This window comes from Vicia villosa, unplaced genomic scaffold (genome assembly GCF_029867415.1).
Source record: "Vicia villosa cultivar HV-30 ecotype Madison, WI unplaced genomic scaffold, Vvil1.0 ctg.002823F_1_1, whole genome shotgun sequence".
NCBI lineage: Eukaryota > Viridiplantae > Streptophyta > Magnoliopsida > Fabales > Fabaceae > Vicia > Vicia villosa.
The window spans coordinates 33,823-45,067 of NW_026706042.1; the positions used below are offsets into that span (position 1 = coordinate 33,823).

Sequence of the window (11,245 nt, forward strand, 5' to 3'; positions counted from 1 at the left end):
TTGAAGCACACTTGATGATTAGGCTCATAGCTTGATGGAACTTGTTGAAGAAGGCATGAAAATTAAGGGTGTTCATGGTTCATGAACTGCACTGAACCGAACCATATAAATGGTTCAGTTCAGTTTTTAATAACTACATTAATAACAATTCAGTTAACTATTAAAACAGTTTCAATTTAGTTAAAAATTGGTTTAAACCAGTTTGTATATATAAACTGGTTAAAACCAATTTGTAGTTATAAACTAGTTTTATATTAAAAGTTGTTTTAAAATCATATATATGCACGTGACAAGTGAGGATTTATTTGTTTCAGTAGTGTTTTCAGGATTTAGATTACAACAGCTTTAAAAAATTCACTAATTTAAATTTGTGAAATCTCATATTTGTTTATTTATTAATTATTCTCATACACTACATATATATTCGATGAACTTTATTTTCAAATACAAATTTTATTGATGACTTATACGAGGTTACGAAATCATTAATAATTTATTAAACTTCTTAAAATTGATTAATCAAGATAAAGATAAAAAATACTCAGTCAAACAAATTAATTATTAAAGCTGGCACAAAATTTAAATTGTAATTAGACATTTGCAATCTCCGTTCCAAAATATAAGAGGAAAAAATGCATTTTTCTTGTCACAAAATATAAGAAAAAAAAATCATATTTCATATTTTCAAGATAAAATTAAATGCAAATTGCAATAAATTTACATTCTCTCTCATCTTTTCTATAACCAACAACCAATTTTTTTTTTTTTTTTTACAATTTTCTAAACATTTTATTTCATTGAATCCACAAGTTAAATGACTATGTTTATAATTTTCTTAATAAGTGTTTTTGGTTTTTTCTCTTATATTTTGAAATGGAGGGAATATCATATAATAAACATTTAAACCAATTTATAAACTTAAATTTGGTATTATTTATAATTATTTAAGTTTTTTAGTTTAGTATAGAGTAGAGTTAACATATTTTTACACACCCTTAAAACAAACAACTACGACATATAAAAAGAATTTGTGCAAAATCGGTTAGATTTGCAGGTCGTGCTACACAACGCGTCAAAAACAATTTAAAAATCAAATTTAAGTTTCCAAAAAATAGCATGACGATGTAAATTAGAGGAGTATTTTGAAAAAATAGTATATTTTGAGAAGAAATTTTTTTTCAAAATTTTGATTTTTTTTCATATTTTTTTGTTTTTCAGGAAAAAATAATATTTTCAAAATTTTTATTTTGTTTTTAGAAAATTTTTTTTCTTTCAAATTTTTATTTTTAATTTTTTTTAACATTTTCAAAAATTTATTGTTTATTATTTTGAATTTTTTTATGAAAAACTAATTTATATAATTAAACCAGTTTATAAAACGAAACTGGTTCTCAACCAGTTTTAAATTGAATTTGAATTGTTTAAATTAAACGGTTCAGTTCATTAACCATTTAAGTGGTTCGGTTTTTTTATGGTGCAATGCAATTCGATTCTAGTATACAATTCAGTTAACCATATTTTTGAACACCCCTAATGGAAATAAACATATGAACCTATGGAGTCTCTTGATGAATTAAGCCACATGATCTTGAGATGAAATTGATCACATAAAATTAAAAGATGCTCAAGACATGATATTTTGATGATGAGAATGTTCCTTTGAAATTTAAATCATTGAGCTTCCATGAATGACTAGTTGATTGAGGGTTGATCCTCAAAACCCTAATTTAGGATTGTGTATGGGTGCTCTTGATTCAAAACCTACAATGTATAAAGTATGAAGAGAAACAAAATATTTTTTATTTATTTTGGTTAGTATAACAAATATGTTATCACAAAATAAACAAACATGGACGCTTGGTGATTTCTCAAAGGCAAGATTGATACAAAATAAGTGTCACTCGATCTCAAGATTGTGATCTTAACGTGTTGCATGAATGCAAGATGATTAAGGATTCTTAAGATAAAAAATTAGAGTATGACACTTACATTTGTGTGTATGAGTCCTTAATAATCAAGAGGAACCTATCCATAACCAAATTAAACAAAGTAATATATTTATGGCCTTAAGGTAGGATACATATTATATTAATTCCTATATTAATAACCAATCTAGGTTTTTCATTTATCAACATATATGACAACTTGACTGGTTTTTCAATCCTACATCACAACCCGACTAGTGTTTTAGTTACTAAAAAACCTTAGTAATTACTAAGTTCATACCTACATCACAATATTATTCATTCTCATTCATTACTTAGGTGTCTTAATTCAGGTTTAACCTAAGCATTCTCTTATAATTTCCACATCACGTCTCATATTCACTACCCATTATTTTGTCTCATTCATAAGTTCATGGCTCATGCTTGATCACTTATTACTTAGTCAAATTCCTAAGTATATGATGCTTTCATGATTAATAACATGTCTTAGTTGATCTTAAACACATATTTCATACTTGATTTGATCAATTTCTAATCATACATTACCTTTGTTTATAAGTAATTCTCTAATGATAATTGAGTTTAAGTTCTCCACATTAGTCTTAAGGATCATTAGTCATCTTAAACTAGTACTCCATCAGTTTCTTTTTAAGTGTCGTTTTAAAAGAATTTTTTTATTGCTATTTGTTGTTTTATAATTTAATGTTATAATTTGTCAATTATACTCTTATTTTTCCAATAACTTCATCTCACATTTTTCAATTAGTTATTAGAAAAAGAGAATGTATGATTGAATTTATTTAGAAAAAAATAAATAAATAAGGGTATAATAAAAAAAATAACTCTAACAATTTACTATCTTGGTTGAAGAGCTTTATGTTAAAATGACACTTAAAAAAAACAGAGAGAGTATTTTTTAGCATAAAAAAAATGTTTTTGGAAAAATTTAGACTTGTGACTTGATTCATGAAATCCCATGACTTGAGTCACAAAATTTAGAGATGAAATCCTTATTTCCATATTCGACTCATACACACCCCTTACTCGATTTTTAAAGACCCAAAAAGGTCATGACTTGATTCATAAACTTTCTTGACTCAATTCACAAAACAAAACAAGAAATCACTTTATCACATTTAATCCATCATCAAACCTATCTTAACTCTCCCTAACATTATGGATCATTCAAGCATGTTTATGGCATCAAATTACATATAATCTTGAACCATTAGAAGATGAATTAAGTTATCCAGAGGAGAATATTTATGAATATTCAGAAGATGAGTTATCTTTAGAAGCAACATAATCTAAATAATACTTATACATGAATTATGCTTCAAAAAGATAATAAAGAATTTGAAGTCTATATAGATACAAGACGAGGTATATGCATAAAAAAATAGTATCATCAAATATCATTCAGTTACTACAAATGAGTTATATAAATAAACTTCCCATGAAATACAATAAACTAAGTAAATTTATTTATAAAATAATAATTTTAAATATAAAATTTTCAAATTTTAATATCATTATTTTAGATGATATAAATTTTGAGACACCTTTTATAGTCCTGTAAACAATTACAGTGGTCTGGTGAATGGGTCCCTTTGGCACATGCTATTACCAAAACATGCAGTTGTGGTAGTCCTATTATGAAAGTAGATGGAAATTTTATGTTCACTCGTTTCTGTGGGATTGTACATGATTGCAGCACCATTATTTGCCCTTTAAGAAAAAATATCCCCGTAATAGACAAATCAGATTAGAAGAGTCTATTTGGATGAAGTATTTATTTAAATAAAAAATATGAAAAGTTATTAAAATGATATAAATTTATAAATATTTTATTTAAGTTAAACTTAAAGAATTTTAAATGAAACCTAAAAATAAATAATTTGAAATCTCCCCTTGACTCTATAATGCAAAATGTTAATTGTCTATTATTAATTTCAAATTCACCTCTCAAATGTTCAAAAATTTATAAATAAATTTAAAATAATTTTTAAATTTTAAAAATTGGTCCCTTTAAATTTTAAAAAATTGAAAATTGATCTTTATTTTTCACATTTTAAATTTATCTAATTTTTTTTTAAATTTATGAAAATAAACCACAACAAATTAATAATGAATCATTTTAATACTCCATCAAATAAAAAAATTTAAAAACTATATCCGACAAATAATTGATTTTAAAAACCATATCCGGTCCGGTTACAGCACTTGAATTATCAGAAATTCACCTGACAAATATTTGATTTTAGCTAATTATAATTATACAACGCATAAATAATTAGATTATTAAATAATTAAAACATGGACAGTAAACATGTTTTTTCTTTTAAATTAATTGTTAAATAATAACTTTAAATAAAGTGTTTTCAAATTTTAAGACCTCTTTTGTGGTCCTATAAGCAATTATTGTGGTCCTATAAACAATTATTATGGTTCAGCACTTTTTGGCACCATGCTATTACCACCAAATATCAAAAGGTTCAAGACATGTACTATATATATTTTGTCCTTTGTTGCCACTTGGTTGGTTATTCATCACAAACATATGTACATTTTATGTTCACTCATATCTCTATACATGTTTGTTTGCAGGCAACAAAAATCTCATAATGAACATATCAAATCTGAAGAGAAAATTAGGAAAAAATTAATTATTTTTCTCCATCTCTCGACTAAAATTTACTATTTTACTCATCCACTTTTTTACTAAGATTTATCATTTTTAATTTCATGAGTAATTCTCATTCTTCGAAGAATTCAAGTCCTTTCTATACTGGAGATTCTCAACCATAACCAACAAAAAAGAGCTATTCTATCTAGCTTCCTATATGAACACCATGAAAAATTCAAGTGATGAAAACACTTCTATACCAAAATACTTACAGCAACATGACATAAGCCAAGATTGCAAGGAGTTATTACTCACATTGCCATTAGAAAAAGGTTGGATTACAACTACCTTACATCAATATCAAGGATTTTGGTTTTCTCCAATGAGGCTCCATGGTACTTTATCTTGTCAAAAGTTCTTTCAAGCTTTTGATACTGATATTCTCTTAGTCACTAGTCCTAAATCAGGTACAACTTGGCTCAAAGCATTGACATATGCTTTGATAAACCGCAACAAATATCCAAATACTCATAGCAACCATCCTTTGCTCACTACCACCCCTCATGATCTTGTTCCCTATTGTGACAAAGATTTTGTTTCAGATATCCAAACATTATCTCATCCAAGACTATTCTCTTCTCATCTATCTTACGAATTATTGCCAAAATCTGTGAAAGACTCAACTTGCAAGGTGGTGTATCTATGTAGAGATCCTAAAGACGTTTTTGCTTCATTATGGCATTTCTCAAATAAGATAAGAGCAAAAAGTAGTGGAACACTTCTATTAGAAGATGCTTTTGAGAGTTTTTGCAAAGGAGTAAGTCCTTTTGGGCCTTTTTGGGAACATGTATTAGGATATTGGAAGAAAAGTTTAGAAAGTTCTGAGAAGGTTATGTTTTTGAAATATGAAGAAATTAAAATGAAACCTGAGTTTTATTTGAAAGAGATTGCAAAGTTTTTGGAGTGTCCATTCTCTAAAGAAGAAGAATCTAAAGGTATGGTTGATGATATATTAAATTTGTGTAGTTTTGAGAAGTTAAGTAACTTGGAAGTCAATAAGACTGGAAAAACGTCTTATGAAATTGAAAACAAATCTTTTTTCCGTCTTGGTCAAGTTGGAGATTGGAAAAATCTTCTTACAACAAAGATGATCGAGCGCATAAACACAATCACAGAAATGAAATTTGTTAAACATGGATTGAGTTTTTAAAATATGAGAAATTCCAATCAAAATTTACATTGTTGTAAGGTGTTTTGTATTATTGATGTAACTTGATTTTGTTCATGTGTCGTGTTATTTTGATTTGATTATAGTTTTTCTTTATAACTTTGTAATTGTGTGTTAATTTGGGAGACTTCGCACAAGAGATCTTGTGCTACTTTGCTCCCCATCAATAAATTTTTTCTAATGATGTTTTATGTTACTTAAATTTTGCTTAATTTAATCTTCATGTAACATCCACGATAATCTTCATATATTATATTTGAAATTGTTACTTATGACGCTTTCTCCAACTTTTTCTAGATTTTGATATGTTAGTTTGTCTATATAACAGTGCCCATAAAAAAATCAATGTATATTTCAATTGCAGTATTATTTGATATATACCATATATTATGAATCTTTCAGTTTATTTGATAATTGAATAATTATAGAGAATTTTTCAATAAATCTCTTGAATTTTTTAGTCATTTGAAAAAATTCCAATTATGTCTCCTGTTTTCGTAGATGCAAATGCAGAAACACCTTCTTAAAAAAAAAATTGTTTCTTTCCGTAAGTGCATCTATGAAACGTGTTAAAACAGAGTATTTCGTAGATGCACTTACGGAACAGTCTTCTATTTTTTAAAATCACATACATTTCACTCCAAAACTAAATTTTTATAACAACAACGAAAAACTCAATTACATTCAATTAAAGTAATGCAATTTAAAGGTAATAAGTAAATAGAACAAAAAAAAACATAGTATAAATCGTCGGTCAATAATGTCGAATACATATATCAAATCCTCGTACAATAATGAAATTAAAATACATATATGAAATAAATCTGTCGGCATCACTACTGTGTGTGTCGTACATCATCCTGCGCCTCTCCCCTGCCTCTGGCCCCGCCTCCGCCTCTGTGTCCTCCGTGTCGTCTGCTGGCTACTATGCCTCTACCGTCGAGTGCCCCATTTGTGAGAAACCCTCTGCATCATCTCGAGGCCTCCGTGATGCAGTAGTAGATGGAGTAGACCTCTCAACTGGAACGGATAGAGAAGGCCCGTCAATTGGAACGGATGGAGACGGCCCGACTGGAACGGGTGTAGAAGGTACATCAGCTAAAACGGAAGCTCCATTTATCATATGTGATACTACACGCATCCGTTCACGCTACATAGATGCATGTTGTGCAGTCCTCCCATATATAATGCGATCTGGATGGTCGGTCATAATATCTGCATTGTGATTTAATAAAATCGAGTAAATTACTAGGTAGTTATAACAAGAAAAAGAAAGAAAAAATATCAGAACCTTTCGTAGATGCATATACAGAAGTGTCTTACATTTGAAAAAATGGGTTTCTTCCGTAGGTGCATATACAGAATGACCGAATGTTCCATTCTTCCGTAGATGCATCTACGGAAGATTCTGAAACCTCCAAAACGCAACAATGGTGTCTGGTCAGTCTTACGAAGGGTTCAAAACCCCTTTTTAATGGATTGATCGTCCATTTTACACTTGAAACATGACCTACATTATAGTTAAACCTTATTTCTTACACTACTCAATCATTTATACACCTAAAAATCGAATTCAATCTCTATTTTCAAAAACTCTAAAATATCGATTAAATTTATTTTGGAACTTGTTGGTAGTTGATCTTGACGTTCCCGGCTGAACTCGAGAGGAAGAAATGAACTTGTTTGAAAAATTGATTTTTGAGTTTGAGAGAAAGTGAGGTTTTAGCAATGAGAAAGTGAAGAATAGGGAGAGGAAGAGTCTGGCGCGTATATAACATCAAATGCTTTCTTAGATGCATCTACGGAAGCTTCCATATGTACATCTACGGAACAAAACATTGTTAAACAAAAAAAAATGGTGCTTCCGGAGGTACATCAACGGAAGCAGAGGGACAATTTTGGCAAATCAATGATGGGTGAGAGATCAATGGGGTGGAGTCATAAATTCTCTAATTATATTACTTTCATTTTATTTATAATTTTTTTTTCTCCGTGTGAAAATTTATGTTTGTTGAAGATACCTACTAGACACAGTTGATGTTAGAAACAACAATCAGCCAAGGTAAATAAGATGTGTGGTGAAGATATATATTTTATTCTCAATAAAAAATAAAGTATTTTATTTAAAAATCATTTAAGCATCTTTAGTCATGGTTGTCTATGAGGTTTAATTGTACATTTGCGTTTAATCAAGTAACAAGTTGTTCCGATATGATATGTTGGGTGCTTGTTTGAGTTGTGTTTTTTTTATAGGCAATGAAATATCAATACTCAAAAAGAGTACAAGGGATACTCATCCAATAATATAAACAATCAAATGTTTAGGAAATCTAACGGCCAGTGGCACCATAACGTATAATTACAATTTGCATTTGTCGGTATTTCTATCACATTCCATAACCACGAAAGCGATTTAGCTTTATGCACCACCTCTGCAACATGAAAAACCGTTGAATTGAAATAAATATCATTCCTTATGCTCCATATTTCCCACCATGTGGCTAGCCAAATTAACAGTCTCTTTCTCCCACTAACCACCCCACCCAGCACCCCACAAAAGCTAGAAGATGATCCAACACCCCTACTGAGTTTTCCAAAACCATTTCCATCCAGCATGCTATCTCTTGCCAAACCAATTTTGAAAATAAACATTGCACCAACAAATGATCCAAAGACTCCAAACGTAAATTAAAGAATAGGCATACCTTTTCACTATTGTTGATAATGATTCCTCTTTTAGCTAACTGATCCTTGGTCGCTATACGATTCTTGATGCACCACCACCCGAAAACCTGGATTTTTGATGGGACCCTAGTATTCCATAAAACTGCCATAGCATTCAACATTTCTTCACTATATGGCTGAAAATTCCTACTGCAACTAAACTCCACATAACCCGAACTGACTGAATACAAGCTGTTCTCGCCTTGGAACAATTTGTAATTGTTTGCTACACCCCTCACCGGACTGATCCCACCCAGAATCACCTGATCATATTGTTTTCCATGTATGTTATTCCAACATTGTGGAAAAACCCGCAAAAAATTATTCTTAAGTTATTTCATTAGTTATAAAATAAAGATAGGTAGAATAAAATAGGTGAATAGCATTCTGTAAAAAAATTGCATTTAAATAATATAAGAAATTTTACATCGGGTTTGTACGCAACTGATGTGAAAAATGGCCCCGTAACTCCTATCCCCTTGATTAACAGACACAACTAAGGCAAAAAGTGAAGAAGTTTACCTTGAATCACAATTCACCGGATGTGAAAAGTGTGGGATTTCCCTCGGTTAACCTCTCAACCGAGGGAAAAACTAGCGTACTTTCTATTTTACCATATGTTACCTCGCCCACCCAAACAAGGTAAAAGTCTTTTATCAACCGAGATAAAAAGCACTTTTCATAGTAGTGTGGAGAGTATCTTACATGCTAAGGTCTATTTTCTCACACAAAATTCCCTAAAGTTCGTTTTCTTGTAAGCTCATCAATTGATAATGGAATACCAATGGTAGAGGTAATTATGAATAAACCAGTTGGTTACTCTAATGACAAGCCATGAATTTTCACCCACACTTGAGCATGTGTAAGCTTCCAATTTTCAAATAAAAAATTTGGCGTTTATGCAGACAAACACATGAGCGAGGCTTAACATTCCATGTCCCTACACTCTAAATTTTGTTGAGATTCTCCCATTATTTGACTGGAAATTCAAAATATCCACGCCCTTAAGGAGTTAAACCTAAAATAGTATTGGACTCCATAATTTTATGAGTTTGTCACGTCATTTTGATGTCTTCAATGTCACGCTACCTTTACAAGTGATCAATCTCCCATGTAAATTATTCCTACAACGTTTGTGTCTTACTTTGTAATCCTTTTGAGATATCTTGATCGAGAGACAATTATATTTTAGGAAAGGCTTAGAAAAATTAGAAATTGGTATGTCACACACATATTTTAGGGCTTGTGTAAAATATTTTTTATGCTTGGGGTTGGGATGGAGACACAGGAGTCACTCTAAGAATAAGAGCCGACCATGGAAGGTCTCCATGTCGATGACCTGTCCCGAAGGAGTCCATTAGATTTTCTTTCAAACGCTTGTAGAGCATCCAAAAAACGGTTGCATTGCAAACAAAATATCTCCTTCCTCGGATCTTGTTTTGACAATTCGAATAGTGAAAGTGTAGCACTATGTCATACAAATCTTATGTACAAAAATCAGCTTGATCCAAAGATTAACAAATTTGGAATCGCTGATTTTCTAAAAATAATAGAGAAAAATGGGAACCTGTAACCCTAATCTTCAAATTGCTCATTTTTTCTTAGAATTACTAAGTTCAAAATCTTCTAAATTTATAAAATCAAGGGTTAAATATGTTTTTAGTCCCTATAAATAACCCAACATTCAATTTGAATTCCTTAAAAAATTTCCTTCAAAGAATGGTCCTCCTAAAGTTTTCCGTCCACAATTTTGGTCCTGTGTATTTGTCTAACGGAAGCTGACATGGCACGTCACGCCACTTAAAGTCAATTGCTTATTTGAGTACAAAAAATGTAGTAGATTGCGGGGGTTATAAACTTTCTTAAATTTAGTGATTTTTTTCTTGCTCTTCTTCTCCTTCACCATGTTGTAAATTCTGGATAATGAAATACAAACGCTTTTCTCAAAATTAAATCTTGAACATCCTCTTAAGCCACAAATCCAACCCTAAATTTAGCTTTCAAATTCTTCAAAACTGTTGAGAAAAAACAAGGCTTCGTTAAAATTGTTGATGTTTTATTTAAAATTCTTCACGAGTTTTTAATTATGTTTTGAATAGTTTTGTTAGAGATACTAAGATTACAGATGTTGTTGAGTGTTTCAGAACTATATTAGATCATGATGTGGTTCCTTAGGTTCAAATTATGAATATACTTTTGACTACAATGGTTAGAAGAAACTTGATTCGTAATGCACGTCAAGTGTTTGATGAAATGGCTGTCAGAGGAATGTATGGTGACTACCCCCAATTTTGGTTCAAGGACAATATCTGATTTTTTCTATGTGACTATCACCAATTACCAAAGACATACAAATATGAAATGGCTGTATTTTAGTAAATATTGTTTCATTATAATTTGTCAGAATCAATTATACATACAATGTATTTCCAACACAATACATATCTTATATAAACAAGCTTATATCGGTGAAATGATAGAAGTTGTTGTGCATAAATACATGGAAGAATTCTTTGAACTTCGGCTTATATGAATAACACAATACATACCACTTGGAATAATAACACAACATACCACCTGTTTTGTAGTGAAATGAAAAAGAACAACAAGTTTTGGTTATGCTTAGTGTAAGTGACAATTAAATAGAGCAACAAGTGTTGTATATTCTAAATAAACAATTCAGTTAAGTGATTGAAATTAGGGAAATATGGAGAAGGAAAA

At 30.2% G+C, this 11,245-nt stretch overlaps 1 protein-coding gene across 1 annotated transcript; it reads left to right on the forward strand.

Annotated features, from left to right (window-relative positions):
• Positions 1-4,590: 4,590 nt before the first annotated feature.
• Positions 4,591-5,996, forward strand: LOC131639878 (cytosolic sulfotransferase 12-like). The gene has a single exon (XM_058910317.1). It carries the CDS (start codon positions 4,790-4,792, stop codon positions 5,780-5,782), a length of 993 nt encoding a protein of 330 aa, XP_058766300.1. The 5' UTR covers positions 4,591-4,789; the 3' UTR covers positions 5,783-5,996.
• Positions 5,997-11,245: the final 5,249 nt, after the last annotated feature.